Source organism: Antechinus flavipes, chromosome 2 (assembly GCF_016432865.1).
Source record: "Antechinus flavipes isolate AdamAnt ecotype Samford, QLD, Australia chromosome 2, AdamAnt_v2, whole genome shotgun sequence".
In the NCBI taxonomy this organism is placed as follows: Eukaryota; Metazoa; Chordata; class Mammalia; order Dasyuromorphia; family Dasyuridae; genus Antechinus; species Antechinus flavipes.
Window position 1 is genome coordinate 357,586,108 of NC_067399.1, and position 26,999 is coordinate 357,613,106.

The 26,999-nt window shown below is 36.2% G+C and overlaps 1 protein-coding gene across 3 annotated transcripts in view; it reads left to right on the forward strand.

Moving 5' to 3' along the window:
• Positions 1-26,999, forward strand: part of KLHL3 (kelch like family member 3) — a 177,089-nt gene that overhangs the window by 15,573 nt on the left and 134,517 nt on the right. For 2 of the 3 annotated variants that reach the window (XM_051978129.1, XM_051978130.1), the window contains exon 3: positions 24,264-24,370. In XM_051978129.1, the coding sequence (XP_051834089.1) occupies positions 24,264-24,370 (107 nt within the window). Of the gene's footprint in view, positions 1-24,263; positions 24,371-26,999 lie in introns of those variants that run through there. The other variant, XM_051978131.1, reaches the window with a different exon arrangement.

Here is a 26,999-nt window from a genome sequence, read left to right on the forward strand (position 1 = left end):
ATCACACTGTATCCTTGATGAAGGAATGCTATGGGTACTTCTTTTGTAGCAAAAACTGATATTTCAAAGGGTTTCTGAGTAACTCTTTCAACCACATTGGATAAAGCTAGTTCAACTTCTCTCAAAGCCTCTTGAGCTTCTTTTGTAAACTGGTATGGTGAGTTTAAAGCAGTGTCTCCCCTTAAAATGTCATATAATGGTTGCAGTTGATAGGCAGTTAAGCCTAACATTGGACGCATTGATTGGATATCTCCTATCAATTTCTGAAAGTCATTTAAGGTGTTCAACTTCTCTGTTCTTAAAGAAAGTTTTTGTACTGTAAGCATCTTAGGATATACTTCATATCCTAAATATCGAAAGGAAACATGCATTTGAACTTTTTCTGGAACTATATGCAATTTGTAGTTCCTTTGTGTTTCTATGGTTTTTTGTAGACATGCTTTTAACATTTCTCCTCAGGTGCCCACCCCAAGATATCATCCATGTAATGTAACAACATAACTTTTGGAAATGCTTTTCTTACTGGAGTAAGAGTAGCAGCCACATACATTTGACACATAGTAGGTGGCAAAACTGTCCCTGTGGTGAAACTGTCCATTCATATCTTTTATAAGGTCAGCTAAATTAATGCAGGGCACTGAAAAGGCAAATCTTTTCATATTCTCCTTATCTAGAGATAGAATAGAAACAATCCTTAATATTTATAACCCAAAGAGGCCATTCTCTAGGCAATTAAGTAAGAGATGGAAGTCCAGACTGAAGAGTTCCCATAATTTCCATCTGTTCATTTCCTTTTCTTAAATCAGTCAACATCCTCCATTTTCCAGATTTCTTTTTTTACAATAAATACAGGGGAATTCCAAGGACTTAGAGTAGGTTATAAGTGTCCTTGGTCAAGTTGCTCCTGTACTATCTAATAAGGCCTGAATTTTTTCACTTGTTAAGGGCCACTATTCCACCCACGTTAGTGTATCAGTTTTCCATTGAATGGGAACAGGTGAGAGTGCGAGCAGGCCTTCAACAGCAGCCCTGTCTAAAAAGCCAAAGTAATTGTAATCCTAACTGTTGTAAGATGTCTCTTCATAGATTGATGGGGATTTTTTCCAACTATAAAAGGAGTAAAAACTCCTGTTTCACCTTCAAATATCCATCTCAAAGGGGTAGCACCAAGTTCAGCTGCTATTGACCCTCCTATGCCAGACATATGAGTGTCTGCCTTAATCTTTGGCCAAATGACTGGGGCAATTTGTACCTCTGATGACTTATGATCAGCATCAGTGTCTACCAATTCATTCAATGATATGCCATTTACATAGATAGTGAGCATAGGCGGGTCAGCTGTAACAGTTACAGTCCAGAATATTCCTGGATTCTGTTGCTGGGAGTCAAAATCTGGGTAAATATCACCAAATTGCCTATTAAAAGTATGTTACTACTTCTCTTGGGTGATAAGTCACACGTTGTCTACCTGTATTAGTGATTGGGATATTAGCTACACATTCCCCAGTTTCCCAGATCAGTTATGGATGGACACTGTTTTGTAAGCACTCTCAGGAAGTGAAATGGTTGAGTCTACTGTGCCTGGATACAAAGGATCTATAGGCCAAACAGGGATAGATTTTGGCTCTCCAGGGGATATCTCAGTAATCCTAGCTGCATACAACTCTATTCTCCCCAATTGTAATCTCTTTCCCCTATCAGATTGCTTTTCAATTGATTGATCATGTTGGAGTACTAAACTTCTAAAGACTCTCTGGGTGTAACATTGGTTGCCATCATGCTCCATATTTTTTATCTGGGGCCGTGGAGCTGAGCCCCCCTTTTTGTTTCCCTGAGTCAATCTACATTCTGATGCCCAATGGAAGCCTTTGTTACATTTTGGACATAGGGTTTTGGGTCTTGTTCTCCTACTCTATTTTTAATGCCAATATTGAGCTTTCAGATGCCCTACTTTACTACATTGAAAGCATTGATGAGTCTCTCTGGAAGTCCCTTGCCAAAAGGGATCCTGTCTTCCCATGTTCAGATCTTGAAAAGTCTGCATAATAACCTGGGTATAACAGGTATTTCTGCTCACTGTAGTACAGCATCTTATGATCTCTAAAGGAGCATCCTTGTGTAGTCCTAGTATAATTCTTCTACAAACCTTATTAACATTTTCTCTAGCAAGTTATCTTATCATAATTTCTGTTGCTGCATTTTCCCCTATAGTTTGTATAACAGCTGTCTTCAGACATCCCACAAAATCAGCAAAGGGTCTTGCACTATTTTCGTGAAGGCTTCCCCTCTATCTTGTTTTCCTGGGAAGGTGCTCCATACTTTGATAGCAGTGGAAGCACTTTGCTCTTATGTTGCTACAGGGTAATTAATCTGTGCTTTAGTGTCTGCATAAGGACCTAAAACTGCTAGTTGATCAAAGGTGACTGGTATATTAATTCCAGGTTGCCTGTGTCAATGGGCTTATATTCTACAGAGTTCACTATATTCAGAAAGCCACAAGTTTTGTCCAGGTTCTAAACATGTCTTTGCTATAGATTTCCAATCACTAGAGGTTAAAATTTCATAAGCCAAATTCTCTAATATCATCTTAACATAAGATGATGTAGAACCATAAAGAGTGAAGGCCTTTTTCAGATCTTTGATAATTTCCAGATTAAAAGGAGTGTATCTTCTTCTTTCTTGACCCGAAGAGTCAAACTCTTTAATCACAGGGTATGCTTCTATTCTCAAATCAGATGTCCTTCCTCTTTAACTTTAGTACCTTTTGTAATCGTGTCATAGAGGGTGGACAAAACTGCTGTATGGGTGGTGCTGTTGGTGTCACTGTCCCTCCTACTCCCCTTCCTCCCTCCACCCAAGAAGGTAAAATTGAGGAAGGATGGTCAGGAGATGTGGGGCCTGTTGGGGTGTAAACAGAAATGAAACAGATTAAACTCATTAAAAATTTTCCTTGTTTTAGAACTTCTGGGCTCCATTAAAGCCAATTTTATTATGTTGTACATAAGTAATGTTTCCTTAGGAATTGAATCAGTGCCTTTAGCTTCATAATATTCAATTAATTGCTCTTCCACTAGTTTCCACATATCTGGCTCTAATTTTTTTTCCTTAGAGAGCTAAGGAGACATGCGCTCTAATATAGTTAAGAGCCCAATGATCTGCTTCCAAGTTACCAACAAACCTTGCTTCTTTATTAACCTAACTATGCATGCTACACACTCTTCTCAGGGTGGGGAAAGCTCTTTTCTTAGTATTTGCTCCATTTCAGCTGAAAACAAAAGTGATTAGTTTAGTTTTTACCAAAGTTTCCTGGTTGTTTATTTTTTTGTGATCCTATTTCCGAGTCACAGGCTTCTCAACGATTTGGTCAGTTGAACTGCTGAGTATAGTCTTTGCTTCCAGAGTCTCAAAATGTACTGTGCTTCTTTCAGTGCTCCATGTTTTGGATGCCAAATTGTAATGTCTGGCTAGCTTTCTGGAGGATCTCTGGACAGGTATTGGTCTTAGCAGGAGAGTCACCATGAGGATGGTCGGGGATAGAGTCTGGATTCTGGAGTCTGGAGTCTGAGCTCAGGCTCACACATTGGAGTCTGCTTATTTCAAGGCCTCTTAGCCCTTAAATATCTTAGTACAATTACATCACTACAGCCCACTGAGCATGTGCCAATTGTAGATCATTACATCACACTAAGTACCAAGTGAACTAAAGAACCTTATCTCATCAATCATACTGAGTAAACACCCTGCTGTAAGTATCTTTGCTTCAAGTATACTTTTTTCAGAGCTCTGCTCCTCTACATATGAGTATGTGCTTTTTTCATAACTGGCCTAGCATCTTGCCCTCTGAGTTTATAGTACATAAAATGTTTTATCCTTGTTCTTCAGATACCATTTAGTTCCTTCAACTTGTGGGATTTGACTAGATTAGCTATATATGGCTCTATTTGCTTTGCACAGTTTTTTCCTTATTTTTGTGATAATTTGAGATAAGGAAAGTACAGATAGTTGAAATCCACTTTGACATCAACCATCTAATTTCACCAAACAAAGAGGCATTACCTTGCTATCTTTCCCTTTGCCTTGTTCTTTAAGCAAACTCTTAAGGGTGTTTTCTTATCTTACTTATCTCTTACAGTTTTTCTTTCTCTTCTCATAGAATATCAAGGTTGAAAGAGACCTCAGAAGCCATACAATCCATATGTAGAATTTTCTCTTCAACATCTCTATCAATTATCTGAAGACATCTAGTGACCCTAAATTCAGCTCCTTCCATTTTTGGATTGTTTTAATTGTTAGGGAAACTTCTTTTCTTTTATTTAATTTTCCGTATTTTGATCCTAAATCTGTCTCTTTGTAATTTCCATTCAACTTCCTGTGTCAAAATTTTATATATCATGTCTAGAGAAGGAAAATTAAGTTTGGAAGTTATGATAGGAGCAATATCTTAATTCTTCATCCTATACAATTTAGATTGATTTTTGCTTAAATGGTAGTGGTATCATTATGGAAACTGTTGGTTCAGAAAACTGAAGGCTTAGGTTGTTAAGATCTCTTCTCTGTTACCTAAGTACAACACAGCCATGAATCATCTGGGAGATATTGATAGTTGAGGACATTGTCATTCAGAGGAAGACACCTGGGAATAGTGAGAACTAGAAATAATACCATATTAAATATTATACAGACTGAAGGAACTGGGGATGTGTTTGGCTAAGAGAAGAGATATTTTGATGTCATGAGGACAACAGATGGAGAAGGACCAGGATTTGAACTCCAGTTTTATTGTGATTAGCATTTGAGGATAGTCTTAGGAACAATAAAGAAATTAGAGGCAGGCTTAGGCATTTTATAAGGAATACTTAATTAAATTTTAGGTTTAATGGATGAAATAGTTGTCTTATGGTTTCCTCCTTATTGTAAATTTTCAAGGCTACGTGTTTCCCCGATAATAAGACCTATCCCGAAATAAGCCCTCCCCTTATTGTGTAAGATTCCTCTAAAATAAGCCCTCCCCCCAAAATAAGCCCTATTGAGATTGCTACTGTAGTGAAGGTGATCCCCTGCACTACACGCTACATTACAGTACCCTCTGTATGCACCGTCCCCCTCCCCCTCCCCAGTGAAAAGCACACCGTGCTCCTAGCTGCATCCAATCAGAGCTGCAGCAGTGAGCGCATCATCCTGTTCTTCCCCAGTGATTTGCTTGCTGGCACCATTGAGAGCAGTGCCGCGGAGGAGAGCTGAGACAGGACAACATAAAAACCCGGTAAGTAAGCGGGAGTGAGGGGGCATGATGGAGGATAAAAGGGGCATGATGGAGGATAAAAGAAGAACTCCGGGGGCATCATGGAGAATAAAAGAAGAACTCAGGGGGCATCATGGAGGATAGAAGGAGCATGATGGGGTTAAAACATTATTGAGGGGCATGATAAGAGTGAAAAGAAGGACTGATGGTCATAATTTTATTATTCTGTCTGTTTTGACCCCCAGACATGAGTACAAAAAGGAAGAGTTGTACTGTTGAGGACAAGAAAGCAATTGTAGAGGAGTCACATGGCAAGAATCTTGCAGTTTTCTGTAAAGAAAAACTTTTGGGCCTCATTTCCAAAATATATAGAGAATTGACTCTAATCTATAAGAAATCAAACCATTCTCCAATTGATAAATGGTCAAAGGATATGAACAGACAATTCTCAGACGAAGAAATTGAAACTATTTATAGACATATGAAAATATGCTCCAAATCATTATTAATCAGAGAAATGCAAATTAAGACAACTCTGAGATACCACTACACACCTGTCAGATTGGCTAGAATGACAGGGAAAGATAATGGGGAATGTTGGAGGGGATGTGGGAAAACAGGGACACTGATACACTGTTGGTGGAATTGTGAACACATCCAGCCATTCTAGAGAGCAATTTGGAACTATGCTCAAAAAGTTATCAAACTGTGCATACTCTTTGATCCAGCAGTGTTTCTACTGGGTTTATATCCCAAAGAGATACTAAAGAAAGGAAAGGGACCTGTATGTGCCAAAATGTTTGTGGCAGCCCTGTTTGTAGTGGCTAGAAGCTGGAAAATGAAAGGATGTCCATCAATTGGAGAATGGTTGAGTAAACTGTGGTATATGAATGTTATGGAATATTATTGTTCTGTAAGGAATGACCAGTAGGATGAATACAGAGAGGACTGGCGAGACTTACATGAACTGATGCTTAGTGAAATGAGCAGAACCAGGAGATCATTATATACTTCAACAACGATACTGTTTGAGGATGTATTCTGATGGAAGTGGATCTCTTCGATAAAGAGAGCCTTAATTGATCAAAGATGGACAGAAGCAGCTACACCCAGAGAAAGAACACTGGGAAATGAATATAACCTGCTTGCATTTTTGTTTTTCTTCCCGGGTTATTTATACCTTCTGAATTCAATTCTCCCTGTGCAACAAGAAAACTGTTCGGTTCTGCACACATATATTGTATCTAGTATATACTGCAACCCATTCAACATGTAAAGGACTGCTTGCCATCTGGGGGAAGGGGTGGAGGGAGGGAGGGGAAAAATCGGAACAGAAGTGAATGCAAGGGATAATGCTGTAAAAAATTACCCTGGCATGCGTTCTATCAATAAAAAGTTATTTAAAAAAATAAATAAATAAAAAAAGAAAAAAGAAAAAGAAAAACTTTTGGATCTTCGAATGGTCAGAAAATGGAGAGCAGATTATAATAACCTCAATCAACAGGTGGATGAGGGAAAAGGGAAAAAGCGCAGGTCTGGATCAGGTAGGCAACCCTTATATCCTGATTTGGAGATCCTCATTGGTGAATGGATTGCTGACAGGAGAGCAAAGGCCTTGGTTGTGCGCAGGGCTGATATTCAAGCATTTGTCCTTTCAATGGCACCAGAGTTTGAAATGGTCTCAGAAGGATTCAAAGCATCACAACACTGGTTGGACGGTTTCCTTCAATGGTATGAACTGTCCCTAAGAAGATCAACAACACTGTTTAAGCTGGAAGATGCTGAAGTTATTAAACGTGCACTTGTATTCAAGTCCTTTATTGATAGGATTGACATTTCCAAGTACCAAACCTGCAATATGATTGCTATGGATGAAACTGCAGTGTTTATGGGACAAGGATCTCAAACAACAATTCATCACAGGGGTGCAATGTCAATCTACATTCCCACCACTGGCTATGAAAGTGCATGGGTCACCTGTGTTTTGGCAATTCGTTTGGATGGAAAGAAAGCCACACCTCTAATCATCAGTAAGGGCAAGAAAGATAAGATTGACCGTGTATCAGGCATTTATGTTCTTGAAACCGAAAAAGCCTGGTGTACACAAGCCTTTATAAGAAAGTGGGTTGATTTAATGCTGCCACTTGTCATGCGAGGTAACCAAAGAGGTCTGATAATCTGGGATTCAGCTAGCACTCACTGCACTAAAGAAATGAAGAACTTCCTTGCCGAGAAAAGAATAGATCAAGTAATGATTCCTGCAGGAATGACTGCCTATCTCCACACCCTTGATATTGCAATAAACAAGCCATTCAAGGACCATTTGCGCATGGAAGTCAATGACTACACTGAAAATAGAATGGAAAGAAATCAGCATGGAAACTTTGTGAAGCCCTGTCTACAAGAAGTCGTGACTTGGGTGAAGAAGTCATGGGATAAAATTACTGACAGCTGTGTGGCCAAGGCACTATGAGCAGGTTACCTGGACAAGACATGTTCATTTAAAGAGAGCTATATTGCTGGACATGACAGATTGGGTCCACTTCTTCTGAAGGAAATAGAGGCGCAAGACATCCAGGACAGAATTCAGGGTATGGACACTTATGACGATGTTGTTGAAGAAAATGACATGATCATTATTGAATAAAGGTAATTTTTTTGATTCACATTTACCTGTTTATTAAAATTGCTGTCAATGTTCATTAAAATAAGCCCTCCCCTGAAAATAAGCCCGCTGGAGGTTTTTCTGTCCAAAAATATAATAAGACACTGTCTTATTATCGGCGAAACACGGAACTACACAATGCCTATTCTCTGCCATTTATCCTTTTTGTAAAATGCTTTAAATATATTATCTGATTTGTGCCTCATAATAAACCCATCAGCCATTCCTGAGGAATTATCATCACTATTTTATTGATGGAAACTAACGTTCATAGAAAAAAACAAACAAATAAACTAAATAAAACATCAGTAGCAGTATTTAAATGTAAGTCATTTACTCTAAATCTAGCACTCTCCCACATTTTACCCAAAGCAGATCCAGGTGAGCTGCTAAGGCTGGAGTGCACAGAGAGAAGGAGAATAAATAATGACTTGCATATCCAGAAGTAAACAATCATAGGCAACATAAAAACAGGTGATATTTATATATTATTTTACATATATTATCTCATTTGTTATCCCCATTTTACAGATGAAGAAACTAAAGTTGACAAAGATTAACTTGCTCACTCACTCCACATGTCATTTTTATTTTGAAGAGCTAGCTCAGTTCAGTCTCTCTTTGCACATAACCCATTAGCCAAATGGTTAGAGCAAGCAATCTTCTACCTTTGGTCAAAGCACTTCATAGCAAATGGTGATTATCCACAAATAATCCAATAGCAAGTGTACTATATCCCCAAGGATTTAATTCTATTTTGGTTCCCATAAAGGATTTGGATGAGGGAGTGAAGTCATTACTGTTATTTAAGGGCAAATGATATTTTAAACAAGTAAGGCTTTTGACACAGATGAGTTTAAAATGCTGAATAAATTTTCCATATGATTTGCTGAAAGAACAAATGTCAAAACCATGCCAAAAGAGCTACAAAACTGTATTTACCCTTTATTCTAGCAATATCATTACTAGGCCTATATGCAAGGAGATCAAAGAAAAAGAGAAAGGAAAAATATACAAAAATATTCATTGCAACTCTTTTTGTGATCACAAAGAACTGAAAATTGAGGATATGCCCATCAGTTGGGGAATGACTGAATAAACTATGGTGTATGATTGTGATGGAACTATTGTGCTATAAGAAATCATAAGCAGGATGCTTTCAGAAAAACCTAGAAAGATGAACTTAAGACAAAGTAAAATGAGCAGAACCAGGAGAACACCATACACAGTTACAGCAATATTGTACAATGATCAACTGTGAAAGATTTAGCTGTTTTTAGCAATATCATGGTCCAAGACAATTCTGAAAGATTTATGATGAAAAATGCTATTCATCCCCAGAGAAAGAACTGATGGAAGCTGAATGCATACATTTTTCAATTTACTTTATTGTTCTTGGATTTTTTTGGTCTGTGTTTTCTTTTGCAACATGGTGAATATAGAAATGTTTTGCACAATAGCACATGTATAATCTGTATGAAATTGCTTGCCTTCTTGAGCAAGAAGGAAGAGGATATAATAAGAACTCAAAAAAATTTTAATAAATGATACATGTAATTGAGAAAAATAAAATAAAAATTAATTTTAAAATAGAACAAATGTCACAATGGAAAATTTTACCCCAACTCAAAATAAATGGTTATCCTTAGGGATCAAATGAGAGCTATAAGAAAATGGACATGAAGAAGATGCCGACAGTGGGAGACAAGTTGATGTTTAAAAAAAACTTTAACAAGTTATAGTGTAGAATAGAGAAAAGATCTCTGGGGACCGGGGCTTAAACATTGACTCTGACTTTTAATATCTGCATCACTTTGGGCAAATAATTTAATATTACAGGCCCCAATTTTCTCATCTCTAAAATGAAAAGGTTGGACTTGCTGACCTTTGAGGTCTCTCACAGTTGTTTGTTCAGAAACTTTAACTCAGGTCAGGGTTTTTATACATTCAACAAATATTTAACTTCCAACTCTGTCTAGAGCACTATTCTGGCAGTGAGGGAAGACATGCCAAATTTAGATGAGATATGGTACCTATCTTCAAGAAGCATACAAGTCTGGAAGCAAAAAATAAGAAAAGACAGATTGATGCATTACATTATATGATAAGTACATTAGAAAATAACCTAAGGATTATGTGAGTTTTAAAAAGAAAAATCTTTATCAACAGGGGAACCAGAGAATGTTATCATGGAGCAAATGGCATGTCAGTTAGTCTTTAAAGGATGAATAAGAATTCAAAACACAAAAATGTGGAGAGAGCCCTACAGTATGTACAAGTTCTATTCTGATCTCTGAGGAAGAAGATTCACAGACTGAGCTTGCATTCTAATAATAGGAAGTTAAGAAACAAATGATGAAATATAAAATTTCACATGATAAATGCATTCAAGAGGAGCAAGAACAGTCTGCAATGAGAGATGTGAGGAGGCAGAGCTGGCCAGTCCTGCCAAACACTTACAGCAATCTTGAATGAAGGACCAAGAAGTCATTCCACTGCACTTTCTTTAGATGGGAGTTCAGGACCAAGGGGAAGTGGAATTTCTTTTCATTAATACTAGCAATTTTGATCTTCATTTTAACAGGCAAAATGAGGTTTCTGGGATTGTCTATAAATTCCAAATAACCTGTGCATAAGACCCTTGGCTATTCCTCTTCCTCTTTCCAGGAATAATCAGAATACTAGCAGTTTTGATCTTCATTTTAACAGGCAAAATGAGGTTTCTGGGATTGTCTATAAATTCCAAATAACCTGTGCATAAGACCTTGGCTATTACTCTTCCTCTTTCCAAGAATAGAGAGGACCTCCCAAAGGCCTAGAGACAGAAAGGAAATTCTGAATGGCTTGGCAAGTTCTGATGGAAGAAATAGCAATCTATCCCTCAAGGACAGAAGTGCAGCTGTGGCCTACGCTTAAGGTTTAAAGGGACAGAGAAAGGTAGAGCAGCTGGTGTATTACTATACCAAAACTCCATTCTCAGGGAAGTAAACCTAATAGAAAACTTATGAATTGTGTGATTCATAAATAGCAGAGCACATGTGTGCTTGGCCTAAAATAGTTTTTAACTAAGGAAAAAAATGTGAAAACCCTGTTAAAAAAAAATTGCAAGTCCTTAGAATATCATAAAATACTTAAATTAGTTTAATCCAGAGAAAGGAAGATCCTTTAATCCAATTTTCCACAAAAGGCCAAATATGAATGAGACTCATTCTTTCAATTGAATCAGCCTCCAAGGTACTGAAGCACATACTCTCCTCTTAACTGCTTCACTTTGATTCACTCCCACCTCTCTCCAACTTTAAGAAACGAATTACTGAGATTTTTTCCAGATCTGAGATTTTTTCCAGATCTAATATTTTAGGGTTTTAAATGTGGCGCTGCAGAGTTGTGGCCCCCAACGACCAAAATGAAAACACTATGTACACAGAAAGCTAATCATATGCTTGTTATTGCACAAAACTTAGAAATAGAACACAGTCCAGCTCCATCTAAGTTCATTTGATTTCATTGCACTTTATCCTTCTATTGTGCAATTAATTATATTCTGAACTACATTTTATTGAATACATTCATTTTCCCTTGTTAGGTTGTAAATTCCTTGAGAACAGGAATGTTCTCATTTGTTTTCTACGAACAGTCACTTAATAAAGGTTGAATGAATGAACAAAAAAGCAGAGGAAGGAGTGTCATCTACCGTGTTTCGCCGATAATAAGACAGTGTCATTATATTTTTGGACAGAAAAAAAAACACCAGCGGGCTTATTTTCAGGGGAAGGCTTATTTTAATGAACATTGACAACAATTTTAATAAACAGGTAAATGTGAACAAAAAAAAGTACCTTTATTCAATAATGATCACGTCATCTTCTTCAACAACATCGTCATAAGTGTCCATACCCTGAATTCTGTCCTGGATGTCTTGCGCCTCTATTTCCTTCAGAAGAAGTGGACCCAATCTGTCATGTCCAGCAATATAGCTCTCTTTAAATGAACATGTCTTGTCCAGGTAACCTGCTCATAGTGCCTTGGCCACACAGCTGTCAGTAATTTTATCCCATGACTTCTTCACCCAAATCACAACTTCTTGCAGACAGGGCTTCACAAAGTTTCCATGCTGATTTCTTTCCATTCTATTTTCAATGTAGTCATTGACTTCCATGCGCAAATGGTCCTTGAATGGCTTGTTTATTGCATTATCAAGGGTGTGGAGATAGGCAGTCATTCCTGCAGGAATCATTACTTGATCTATTCTTCTCTCTGCAAGGAAGTTCTTCATTTCTTTAGTGCAGTGAGTGCTGGCTGAATCCCAGATTATCAGACCTCTTTGGTTACCTCGCATGACAAGTGGCAGCATTAAATCAACCCACTTTCTTATAAAGGCTTGTGTACACCAGGCTTTTTCGGTTTCAAGAATATAAATGCCTGATACACGGTCAATCTTATCTTTCTTGCCCTTACTGATGATTAGAGGTGTGGCTTTCTTTCCATCCAAACGAATTGCCAAAACACAGGTGACCCGTGCACTTTCATAGCCAGTGGTGGGAATGTAGATTGACGTTGCACCCCTGTGATGAATTGTTGTTTGAGATCCTTGTCCCATAAACACTGCAGTTTCATCCATAGCAATCATATTGCAGGTTTGGTACTTGGAAATGTCAATCCTATCAATAAAGGACTTGAATACAAGTGCACGTTTAATAACTTCAGCATCTTCCAGCTTAAACAGTGTTGTTGATCTTCTTAGGGACAGTTCATACCATTGAAGGAAACCGTCCAACCAGTGTTGTAATGCTTTGAATCCTTTTGAGACCATTTCAAACTCTGGTGCCATTGAAAGGGCAAATGCTTGAATATCAGCCCTGCGCACAACCAAGGCCTTTGCTCTCCTGTCAGCAATCCATTCACCAATGAGGATCTCCAAATCAGGATATAAGGGTTGCCTACCTGATCCAGACCTGCGCTTTTTCCCTTTTCCCTCATCCACCTGTTGATTGAGGTTATTATAATCTGCTCTCCATTTTCTGACCATTCAAAGATCCCAAAGTTTTTCTTTACAGAAAACTGCAAGATTCTTGCCATGTGACTCCTCTACAATTGCTTTCTTGTACTCAACAGTATAGCTCTTCCTTTTTGTACTCATGTCTGGGGGTCAAAACAGACAGAATAATAAAATTATAACCATCAGTTCTTCTTTTCACTCTTATCATGCCCCTCAATAATGTTTTAACCCCATCATGCTCTTTCTATCCTCCATGATGCCCCCTGAGTTCTTCTTTTATCCTCCTTCATGCCCCCTAAGTTCTTTTATCCTTCATCATGCCCCTTTTATCCTCCATCATGCCCCCTCACTCCTGCTTACATACCGGGTTTTTATGTTGTCCTGCCTCAGCTCTCCTCCGCGGCACTGCTCTCAATGGTGCCAGCAAGCAAATCACTGGGGAAGAACAGGATGACGCGCTCACTGCTGCAGCTCTGATTGGATGCAGCTCGGAGCACGGTGTGCGTTTCACTGGTGGGGGGAGGGGGACGGTGCATACAGAGGGTACTGTAATGTAGCGTGTAGTGCAGGGGATCACCTTCACTACAGTAGCAATCTCAATAGAGCTTATTTTGGGGGAGGGCTTATTTTAGAGGAATCTTACACAGTAAGGGGAGGGCTTATTTTCGGGATAGGTCTTATTATTGGGGAAACATGGTAGTCACAAAGTCCTAGGCTTAAGTACTAGTTCTGATACATGCTGGGCAACTGAGCCTCTTAGGGTTCTAGGCAACATCCTAAGATCATAAGTTGTATAGAAGCTGCTATGGAAGTTTTCTTATCTGGGAATTCCCTATATGAATGAAATCACAAATTTAGCTTCATTTCCTAAAAATCTGTCAATTATTATTATTTCCCCAGTCTAAATTTACCTGTAGTATGTTAATTCAATTCTGCTTGTAAATCATAGACTCTCAGAACTGGGAGGGATTCAGAAGTCAGCTCATATGTGAACAGGAATCCTTTACAAAATTCAGTTTAGGAAACATTTATTGAAATCTTTACCAAGTTCTGTGACTTGTGGCTTTTTTAGATAGTAATCAATTAAATGATATTTTTAAATGTTTGGTAAAGCCTGAATGTGTTGTCTTTTTTCAGGAAACAGTGTTGTAGTTTTTTTTTTTTTTTTTGATGGTAACAAATAAATGTATAGTCTAATAAAATAAATAACTACGTAGTCCATGTCAAAAATATTATCTAAATCTGCACCCTGAGTCTCTCACCTTTTGGTCATGAGGTGGATTGTGAGTCCTTTGGAATTGCAATGGGCTATATTGACAAGAGAACTTAAATTCTTCAAAGTTATTTGTATTCATAGAATTTTTGTTATTATAAAAGTTATTCTCTTGTTTCTACTTAATTTATTCTGTATCATTTCAAACAAATCTCTCCAGGTTACTTTATAAACTGCTCCTTTTATAATTTTTTTTAACAGCACAATACTATATAATCATATTCATAGATCATGATTTATTAAGCCATTACTCAGTTGATGTGTATTCTTTTATTTCTAGTTTTTGCCAACTTGGTAGTATAAGCATTTTGTACATTTTTTTTGTACAGTTTTGTACAGTTTTTTTCCTTTTATCTTTTTGGAGAAGAGACCTTGTTGTGGTATTCAAACATAAGCTTATGTTACTGGGTCAAAGGCGATGTCCAGTTAAGTTTTGGGGCAAATTGCCTTCTAGAATGGTTGGACCATTTCAAAGCTACCTCATTATTTACATTAATATCACCTTTTTTCTCACAGCCTTTCCTTTCTCACAGAAAATAAGATTATTTTTTAAAATAACTTTGCCAGTCTGAGAAGTGTGAGATAGAACACCATGGTTATTATTTTAATTTGCATTTTTAAAATTATTAGTAATTTGGAGTATTTTCTGAAAATGGCTATTCATAACTTTACTTTTCCTCTGAAAATGCCTGTTCATATCTTTTGACCATTTATCAGTTGGAGAATAGCTCTTATTCATATAAATTTGAATCAGTTCTCTGTATTTTTTAAATAAGAGAAACTTAAATAAGAGATTTCCCACTATTTGCCTATTTCTTTTTTAATTTTAGCTGAATTGGTTTTATTTATACAAAACTTTAAAATATTATATTATCAAAATTGTCCATTTACCTTCAGTGATTCTCTCTTTCCCTTGTTTTGTCATTAGCCTTTTCCCTATTCATTGTTTTGATGGATAATTTTTTCTTTGCTCTTCTAATTTATTTATGATGTCACCCTTTATGTCTAAGTCATGTACCTTTTTGAAACTTTTTTTGGTATGTGTGAGATATTAGTCTGTGCTTAATTTCTGCTAGATTTTTTTCCATCTTTTCCAATAGTTTTTGTCAAATTGTTTTAAGTTGTGATTTTTTTGTTGATCAGAGAGAAGCTACTGTGGTTGTAACAACCAAGCACAGTATGTTGTGTCCTTAATCTGTTCCACTAATTAACTTCTCTATTTCTTAACTAGTACCAAACTGTTTTGATGATTATTGCTTTGTAGTATATAGTTTGAAATATGATACTGCTAAGTCCTCTTCCATCCTCAGTTTAAAAAATATTTTCCTAGAGATACTTAATTTTTTATACTTCTAGATTAATTTTATTATTTTTTGCCTTACAAAGTAATCTTTTAGCAGTTTGATTATGATGGCACTGAATAAGTAAATTAATTTAGGTAGTATTGTCATTTTTTTATTATGTTGGTTTTGCTTATCCAGGAACAATTTGCATAAAGAGTATTTTTGTATTTTTATTCATGTAGTTCCTGAATTTGTTTTGGAAAGTCTATTTTATACACTGAAATCATGAACTTCTTATTCCAAAATTCAGACAAACTCAAGAAAGTAGGGAGAATTGTCAGAGTACCTAAAAGACTTGTACAAGTTGGATATTATGATGACCAAATGAGACATAGAGACCATTATGAAATGCAAAATAGATAATTTTCATTACATAAAATTAAAAAGCTTATGCATAAATGAACTCAATGCAGCTATAATGAGAAAGCAGAAAGCTGGGAAACAAATTTTCCAGCCAATGTTATTAATAAAGGCCTTATTTTTCAAATCTATAGAGAATTAAGTCAAATTTATAAGAATACAAGTCATTTTCCAGTTAATAAATTATTAAGGCATGTGAACAATTTTCAGATGAAGAAATTAAATCATTCTATAGTCATACGAAAAAATGCTCTAAATTACGATTGATCAGAGAAATGCAAATTAAAAGAACTGAGTATTACCTCACACTCAGCAGATTGGCTAAAATGACAGGAAACAATAATGACAAATGGTGGAGGGACTGTAGGAAAACAGGGGCACTATTATATTGTTAGTGGAGTTGTGATGTAACATATAACAGTGTTATATCCAGCCATTCTGGAGAGCAATTTGGAATTATGCTCAAAGGGCTATAAAACTGCATACCATTGATCTAGCAATGTCACTACTGGATCTGTATCCCAAAATTAATCAGAAAAGGAGGGAAGGGGCTCACTTGTGCAAAAATATTTGTAGCAGTTCCTTTGGTAAGGTGGCAAGAATCAGATATTGTGTGGAGGTCCATCAGGTGGGGAATGGCTGAATAAGTTATGGTATATGAATGTAATGGATTATTATTGTTCTATAAGCAATGATAAGCAGGCTAATTTTGTAATAGCCTGGAAAGACTTAAATGAACTGATGCTGAATGAAGTGAGATGAACCAGGAACTGAGATGAAGTGAGAATAACCAAACATTGTACATAGTAACAACAAGCTTATGTGATGATCAACTATGATCAACTTAGTCAAGTGGATGTTAGTAAGCATTGTGGATCACAACAAAATGTGGCAAATCATCAAAGAGATGGGAGTATCAGATCATCTTACTTGTCTCCTAAGGAACTTGTAAGCAGACCAAAAAGCAGTAGTTAGAAGTGATTATGGGTAAACTGATTGGTTTAAGATTGAAAAAGGAATATGACAAGGCTTATTTATTTAGCTTTATTATTTAACTTATATGCAAAATACATCATGCAGAATACCAGGCTAGATGAATCACAATAGGGAATGAAGGTTGCAGGGTAGAAATACCAATATCTCATATATGCATATGATGTCACTCTGATGGTGGAAAATGAAGAAGAAATAAGAACTGCTTGATGGGGAGAAAGAGAAGAGTATAAAAAAAGCTGGTTTGAAACTTTAAACATCAAAAGAACTAAGATCTTGGCAACTATTCTCATCACTTCCTGGCAAATAGAGGGAGAAGAAATGAAAGCAGTGTCAGATTTTATGTTCTTGGGCTTGAAGATCAGTGTATATGGTGACTACAGCCACAAAATTAAGACATTTGCTCCTTGGAAGGACAGCTATGGGAAATAATGGGCAGCATATTAAAAATCAGAGCTATTTACCTGGTTGACAAAATTCTGTATTATCAAAGCCATGTTTTTTCCAATAGCAATGTATGTCTGTGAGAGTTGGAGTACTTTAAGGAAATCTGAGCACTATAGAATTGACACTTTTTAATTTTGGTATTAGAGAAGATTTTTAAAGAGTCCCTTTGACAATCAGGAGATCCAATCAGTGAATGCTTAAATAAATTAATTCAGGCTATTTCATTGGAAGGTCAAATACTGAAGCTGAAGCTTAAATACTTCAGCCATTTAATGAGAAGACAGGAGTCATTGGAAAAGACTCTGATGTTGGGAAAGATTGAGGGAAAAAGGAGAAGATCACTTTAGGAGAAGGGCATGGCAGAGAATGAGATGGCTAGTGTCATGGAACCAATGAAGGTGAACTTGGACATACTTTAAAAGACAGTGAAGGATTGAAGGGCCTGGTGTGTTGTGCCATGGGGTCATGAAGAGTCAGACATGTTTGAATGACAACAAGAAGAAGTGCTTTTTTATTATTTATTTATTTATTCTTTTATATCTCTTCCTGATAAATATTATGTAGAAATACTGGTAATTTAAGTGGGTTTATTTTATTTCCCACAACATGTCTTGTCACTATAGATAACATTTTTATAGTAATGGAATCTTTGCTTTACTTCTAATCTCATTGGAAAGATCTGTAACTTATTGCCATTATAGGTAATACTGATTCTTGTTTTTAGATAATACAATTTATTATATTAAGGAAAGATTCATTTATTCTCTCATTATTGATATGGTTGTAGTTATCCTAGTATTGAACCAGTCCTGAATTTCTGCTATAAATCCAACTTAATCATATAATCTTTGCTAATATTTTATTTACATTTTTTTTTTTTGCAGCAGTATTCATTACTGGTATTAATTAGTCTGTCAATTTTTTCTATCCTTTGACTCATTTTGGTTTAGATAGTAAGACCATACTTGTATAGAAGGGATTTGGTAGGACCTCTTCCTATTTTCCAATAAATTTGTAACATTGGAATTAATCTTTTGTTCAATTCTATGTTTTTCTAAAATCCTTGAGCTCATAATTTCACATAGCACAGTAGTATTCCATCACAATCATATATTTAAACTTGTTCGGCCATTCCCCAATTGATGGTCATCCCTGCAATTTCCCATTCTTTGCCACCATAAAGAGAAATGCTAAAAAGATTTTAGAAGATACAAGTTTGTTTCCTTTCTCCTTAATTATCTTTGAAAATACACTAAGTAGTGGTATTGCTGGATCAAAGGATATACACAATTTTATAACCTTTTGATCATAATTCCATATTGCCCTTCAAAATGTTTGGATCAGTTCACAATTCCATCAACAATGAATTATTGTCCCAATTTTTCTACATCCCTTCCATCATTTATCACTTTCCCCTTCTATCATTTTAGCCAATATGGTAGGTATATAGTGATATCTCAAGATTCAATTTGCATTTCTCTAATCAATAATGATTTAGATCTTTTTTTTATATGACTATAAATTATTTTGAATTCATAGGGAAAATAAATTGTTTTGAATTCTTCATAGGGAAAACTGCCTGTTCTTATCCTTTGACCAATTATCAGTTGAGGAATGACTTGTATTTAGTTAATATTTTATCCATACTATTGATTTCTTAAAAGTTTTATTTATTGTTTCTTTTCAGCTTTGTTAATCTCTTTAATTTTTCAGAATTTCTATTTTGATGCTTAATTTAGGGTTTAACATTTTCTAGCTTTTTAAAATCTCATACTCAGGTAATTAACCTGTTCTTTCTTTCTGTTAGTAATGAGACTGCTTTGGCTGAATCCCTCCAAATTTAGTATGCTGTCTCACTGTCGTTATTTTTAATGAAATTATCCATTGTTTCTGTGATTTGCTTTATCATTCATCTATTCTTTATTCATTTATTTTTTGGTTTGATTTGTCTAAGTCTCAAAGGGGTACATTGAGATCTTCCACTATCATACTTTTTTACTAGTTCTCTATTTAGCCAAAAACTTTTCATTTAAATTTATTTAGATGTTATGAGATTCATTAAATATAAATTAAGCATTGATTTTAAGCATTAATAGCTTTCAGCAAAATCTGTTGTTTTTAATCTCTTTTAATCAAATCTGACTTTGCTACCATTTTGCTTGTGATCATGATTACTGACCCCTATCATTTTTAATTCGGCTGAATATAATAGTTTTTGCTTGTTTTAATTCCCTGGCTTTTTATGTTTTGAGTGTTTTTTTGTAAATAACATTCTATTTTCTAGTCCATTTTTCTCTCTTTGTTTTTTGGTTGGGTTCATCCCATTTCTAAGTTCATTAATTATATTCCCTGATCCTTTTCTCTTATACTTTTCTTCCTCTTTGTTTCCTGCCTATTAATAAAGAAAAGTATTTTAAGAGAAAGAGTGTATTCAGCAGTAATGTTTGACAGTCATTTCTTGCTCTCCTGACCTTTTCTTTCTCTATTCCACAGTGTAATCACAGGATTTTGGCCTTTCTTTGTTTTTTAAACTCCTTTTCAAATCCTATTTTCCATAGTTTGTATTCTCCTTATGAGTAACCCTCCATTAATTTTTCTTCCTTATTATATTCCCATTCCTTTCTTCCCTTTCTTTTACTCCATTGAGTAAAATTTATTTCTATACCCAATTGTGAATATGAATGTAAATTCTTATCTCCTTTCACCAGTTCAGATAAAAGTAAAATTGAGGTGTTGCTTATTCTCTCCACCCCTTCCTAGTTAGTTTTCTGCCTGTGTACCACAATTATGTAAGAAAATTTCCTCTGTCCTTTTTTTCTCTTCCACCTAGTATATTCCTTTAGTTCTCCCTTTCCTTTTTAATTTTAAAATAATTAAAACATAAAAAGACTATTTTCAAACTCTCTTATTTTATATGATCATTGATGAATATATAATTTTCAGAGGACATATGTATCATCTGCCCATGTCAGTCAAGACAGCAAGCATTTATTTAGCACCTATTAGGTACTGGGCACATACAAGGAAAGGCACAAGATAGTCCTTGCTCTCAAGAAACCAGTAGTCTAATGGAGGAGACAACATGCAAAAAACTTGATTAAAAAAAAAAGGTATAAATAGGGCAAATTGGAGATAATAAACAGTGAGAAGCATTAATATTAAGGAGAACCTGGAAAGGCTTCTTGCAGAAGGTCAGATTTTAGCTGGGACTTGAAGGAAACCAGGAAAGTCCAGGTGTAGATGTGAAGGGAGAGAATTCCAGGCTTGAGGAATTACGAGAGAAAATACAAAACTGGGAAATGATGTATTTTGAATGTGGATCTGCTGGGAGATTGAAGACAGAGAAAGTATGAGGAAGTATGTGAGAGGATCAGGTTAGGTTTTTGGATGTTAAACAGAGGATTTTATATTTGATTCTGGGAGTGCTAGGGAGCCACTAGAATTGATTGAATGATAATATGATATTATCAGACAAATAGAGACTATGTGTTAGTATGTGTTAGACCTGTGCTTTAGGAAAATCATTTTGACAAGGCCTATGACCTTGAACATAATGTTCCCAGAAGTTATCATTTTTGGGTTTCAGTAAATCAACAAGATTACTAGGTACTATCTAAATGCTGTGAATAGTAATATAAGTAAGAGGGCTCCTGTCCTCAAGGAACTACATTTTAATGGAGAAGGTAATACATTAAAAGCAGTTGATAAAGAATAAGGGTGGGGAAAGAAGGTATTGGCTAAAGTAGGATGAAGGCATAACGGATGAGCTAGAGGAATATTGTTTGTTCTTCATTTTTGAAGACTAATGACACCACAAGAGTGATTGTTTGAATTGAATATAAATGAGGCAGAGTTGCACAAAATCAGCCTCATTCTCTCTTCCAGAATCATCATCCTGTGTCCATAAATAGAGGAGAAGGGCACATGGAGGACTCCTTTACTCTTTGATCAGAAGGAGGGGCCTCAGAAACAGAAGGGTACTTTTGAGTTTGTGAATTCCAGTTTTAGAGTAATCTTCTAGGATAAAGTGGTTTCTTGGGAAGGAGGTAATGGATGAATTCTTTCTATTTTCACTATATCTTCTGGTTCTAAAACATCTGGGAAGTTTTCTTGAATAATTTCTATTTTCTTCTTATTTGGTCATAGCTTTTAGGTATTCTTCCAGGTGACTTGTTTTTGATATAACTATTTTCTCAGTTTTTAATATTTCTTGTTATGTCATGGAGTCATTAACTTCTGCTTGGGCTATTCTACTTTTAAGAATTCTGTTGGTTGGTAGGTCAAAATATTACTTCTCTTTCTAAATGTTTATTCTGTTGCACTCATGTCTTTTCTATTTTTTCATTAGCACTTATTATTTTCCTAATTATTTCCTCTAGCACTTTCATTTCATTTGTAAGATTATTTTTGAACTCTTTAAAACAAAAATTCTTGCTTCAGGTCTTCCAACAATTTTAGTTGAACTTTTGTTCTTCTTCCATTTGTTTTTAAATACTATTTTATTTTTCCCCCAGCTACATGTTAAGAAAACTTTTACTATTCACTTTCCTCTTCCTGCCCTCTTCTGAAGATGGTAGGTAGTTTGATACTTATCAAATTAGTATCAAACTACTTTATGAATAGGCTATCATGTAAAACATATTACCATATTAGTTACAGTTGTGAAAGAAGAAACAGATCAAAAGGAGAAAAACTCCACGAGAAGTAATAAAACAAGTGAAAAAATATGTTTTGATCTGCATTAAGGGTCTTTATCTGCATGTGGATAGGATTTTCCTTCCTCTTTTGTACTTGTCTTGGATCACTGAGCTGAATCTTTCATAGCTGAGCATCACAAAATGTTGCTGGTACTGTCTACAATGTTTTCCTTGTTATGCTCATTTTACTTTGCATCATTTCATACAAATCTTTCCAGGTTTTTCTGAAATATGCCTGTTCATCATTTCTTATTGCACAGTATTATATTATCTCTTTATAAAAGTCAGACTCTTTGCGCTTATGGAGGGAATGTGTGGACTGTGCTTAGTTTTTTTTTTTTTTTTGTTTTGTTTTGTTTTGTTTTGTTTTGTTTTTTTTTTTTTTGGTCCTTTTGGTGCTATTGTTGCTTTCTCAGGATGTTATATGTCATATCATTTCAGCATCTGAGGGATAGCTCAGGCTGTCCTTGCAGGTCCCGTAAGCTTTCAGTATATGCCAAGTAGTATGATCTAGGCTGAAGCCTGAATTGCTGAGTTCCTAATCTGAACTTTTCAAATTCCTGACCATTCCTGACCAATTCTGAGTCACTCAACTGTGCACTTAATCCTATTTTGAGATGGCTACTGGACTCAGCCACTGTTAGCAGACTCAGAAGCTCTGGTAGTCCACAGCTAGAACTGCAGGCTCCCCTTTGGTCTGTGTTTCCTGCCCTGATTATTCTACTACAGACTTCATTCTTCCATAGGAGCTGTGATACCCTGTTCTACTCTGGGGATCAGAGCTATGTAGATGCTGCTTAATCTTGCCCACTTTATAAAGACATATGGTGGCTTCCCATTGAGATTAACTATAATTTACTCTCCATGTTTCACATCACTATTTGCATGCTCTCTCCTTTGTTAGACTGAGAGCTCCTTGAGAGAAAAAAATGCCTTTTTGTTTGTTTTCTTGTACTTGGTATGGTACCTCAACATAGTGGGTGCTTAAGTGCTTGTTGACTTACTATTTATTTGCTTCTTGCTCAATGCATAGCTGTGCCTGTGATTGTTCCTTGGCCTTGGCTGCCACATGGGACAGGTTCCCTTTTTAGGCCACTCTTGCACTTATGACCTAGAACTGGATAGTGAATGACAGTTAGCAGGTGGCAACTATTCCTGCTTCCTGACAGTAGTGGCCCTCTCTATGAAGATCTGTATCCTCTTCTTACCCTGCTATACAGCCATGGGCAGCCCCTCATTCACTCCCCAAATGTTTTTTAAGGTGCACTTCCAGATTCCATTCCCAGTGTTTGCAGACCTTTCTCAGTTTGCCTATGCCAATCTGGACTAAAAAGTAACTCATAGTTTTTTTCCCCTTGCAGTTTCCAGTCAGGACTTGTTCTGGTATGTTTCTAGATGACTGGACTTTACTTCCTTCTGTTTCTAGTCGCAATTGCATTTTAAATATGGCCTTTGTAGGGTGTTGAGGAACTGTGGTTGCCTGAGGAGACTTTTCAAGAATCAGACTCATAACTTACTAAATTCTAAAGAAATTTTAGAGGTCAACCCCCTCACCTTGAAGACGAGGGAAAGGATTGGCTGTGCCTGAAGTCCCACAGCAACAAGTCTGGAACAGAATTCCAAGTTCCTTGTCATCCCATCTGGTTCTCTTCTCTCTCTCTTTTTTTTTTTTTCTCTTGATACTCTAATCTTGAATGGTGATATGATTAAGTAACCCATATCGGCCAGTTCCTTTTGCAAATAGTTTTTGTCTTTTGGTATTTTCAATGTTCACTTTTTGACCTTTGAGGAGTAGCTAGTATTTCTTTTCCAGTGGAGACATTCATGTACACACCTACATACACTAGAATCTCCTGATTCCTAGCCCCAGGCTCTTTCCACTACTAACAGACAGCCTTGAAAATATCAATTAGAGTTAAGAGGGGAATGGAGCAGAAAGGGAGTGAAAATCTGAGTCCAGGAACACATGGATTGCCAGCATCAGTTATATTCAATGCACATTTATTAAATGCCTACTGTATACATGGCACCAATCAACTCCCTGCATGCTAGAGGGAGGGAGGCATAGTATGCTGATGTTGTAAGGGGGTTCAGAGGTGAATGAGTCCATTCCCCTAACTCTGGCAGCTGAAGAAGAGATTTTTTTTTTAGGTTATGTGGATCCCAGGAGCAGCTTTGGAGAGAGGAGCATTGTTTATGAGTTATTGGGTACTAACTTATTTCTCTCTTCTGGTATTTTTACAGTAAGCAGCTGTTGTGTGATGTGATGATTGTGGCTGAAGATGTCGAGATTGAAGCCCATCGGGTAGTGCTGGCTGCCTGCAGCCCCTACTTCTGTGCAATGTTTACAGGTATGAGTCCTTCCCAGGAGGGGGAGAGACAAGTAAATGTTAATCTTTTGTGAAGGTTGGCAGCCAGTCCTAGGAGGAGGCTGCCTGGCACAGGGGGAAGCCTAGTGATCTAAGGCCATGGTCTGCTTCTGCCCTTACTGGTTGGAGAACCAAATCTCTTTGCCTTTATGGGTCCTATCCTTTTTATCTATAAAACAGGGGAACTGGGATTCTAAGTTTGGGGGGAACGTGGATTCAAATTCAAGTTTTGCTACTTATTACATATAGTAATGACTATATAACCATGACTTTGGGGTAGTCATTTAGGTTCTTTGAGTTGAGGGTATTGATTTAGGTTCTTTGAATTGAGGGTAACAGATAATGTATAAGAAAGTACTGTGTAAACTAGAAAGTGGCAGGTAGAATTTATTTATACCTGGATTACATACACCATGATGAGGTGAGGGAGGAGAATAGGAAGCATAGTATGAAGTTGGCAGAGATCTTATTCTGTAGGATCATAAGCCCAGAAGGTGACCTAATCTTTAATGAACTACATAATCATAGAATTTTAGGATTGACTCTGTCCTATATAAACTCTGATTTTTAGCTTTACAAAAGATTTTTTAAGGAAGGTAGTCTAGGATAGAGTATATTATGGAGAATGAATCTGAGTCTCAGGGACATTTAGAAATTGCCTCAATACTTCCAACCCTGCGCTCTAATCACTGGTTTATATAACGTCTTAACATGCTACATGGAGAAACTCCGAGTTATTTTGTAAATATCATGTTTATACAGGCTTCTCATCTATAGAATCTTCAACAAGTGGCATCCAGCTATTGTTTTAAAACTCTAGAAGTGTGTGGAACCTCTGGTGCTAAGATGGCAGAGTAAGGAAGGAACTCTGAAGCCCTTCCATATTCCTCTCCAGACAATTAGAAAACTGCTTTAGAATTGAGGCCTGAGAGCAGCAGCAGGAGCTAACCTCATAGCAGAGAACCTGCAGCAGGATTCTAATCTTGGGGCAATCCACCTGTGAGACCCTGCCCTCCTGCAAACCAGTAGACCCCCTAGGAGAATGAGAAATCTATGCAGTGGAGCAAGGTTCCTACCCACAGACCCTGGCCCAGCCAAATCCACCAGTAAGACCTTGACCTCATTGCTGACCAGTACTAAAGTTCTGCCCTGGGGTCTACCGGCAGAAAAAACTTGTTTCTATAGCAACCCAGTCCCAGGGTCCTATGCTGGGGCAGACCTGCAACATCATCTCTTCTCCAGGGCTAGCCACCAGAAAGACAGTGTTATCATGGCATGCCAGTAGCTAAAGCCCACATCCAGGAGAGGCTACTTCCCAGTCTTGGTCTGAAGGGAAGCCTACCTTCTGGAGAAAGCAAGCAACAAGCCCTGACATTCAGTAAAAGACAATAAGATTCAGAGCCCTAATAAGAAACTTGGGAGAGCACAGGACTAGAGCCCAATTCTCATGTTAAAACACCAAATCACAAAAAAAGGAGAAAAATGAATAAAAAACAAATTAAAAAAGAGTTGACTGTAGAAAGTTATTATGGTTATAAGGAAAATTGATACATAAATTTAAAAGAGGACAATAGTGTCAAAATAGTTACATATGAAGTCTCAAAGAAAAATGTAATTTGGTCTTGGACCCAGAAAGAATTCCCAGGAAAACTTAAAAAAAAAGATTTCAAAAAGCAAATTAGAGAAGTTAAAAAAAAATGGGAAAAGAAATGAGAGGAATGCAAGAGAATCATGAAAAAAGCCCAAGAGCATGGTCATTTACCAAGGAAAATAACAACCTAAAAATAGATCAAATAGGAAAAGAAAGTACAAAATCTCACTTAAGAGAATAATTCCTTAAAAATTAGAAATCAGCAAGTGAAAATTAATGCCAGTGAGATATTGTTACAATAAAACAAAATCAAAAAAGTAAAAAAAAAAAAAAGTGAAATTTCTCATTGGAAAAACAAATGATCTAGAAAATAGATCCAGGAGAGATAATATAAGAATTATTGGAGTACCTGAAAGTCATGACACAAAAATCCTGGAAAACAGCCTTCAGACAATTATCAAAGAAAATTGACTTGATATATTAAAAATAGAAGGCAAAATATAAATTGAAAGATATCCTAAAATGGAAACTCCAAGGAACATCATAGCAAAATTCCAGAGCTCATAGAACAAGTAAAAAGTAATGCAAACAGCCAAAAAGAAATAACTAAAATATCATAAAAGCTAAAAGTTAGAATTACTCAGAATTTAGTAACTTCCACATTAAAGAAGAGAGGGCTTAGAATATGATATATCAGAAAGCAAAGGAGTTAGGATTACAACCAAGAATCACCTATGCAACAAAACTGAATATAATTTTTAAGGAAAAAATGGATATTCAATAAAATAATAGTCTTTCAATAATTTCTAATGAAAAGTCCAGAACTAAAAAAAAAAATTGGCCTCCAAATATAAGAATCAAGGGATACATAAAAAGATTTCATAAAAAAAGAAACAAGGAAGAGAAAATATAAGACATTCAATAAGGTTAAACTATTTATATTTTTATATGGCTAGATAATATTTGTAACTCTAAAAAAATTTATTGCCATAAGAGCAATTAAAAGGAATATATGTAGAC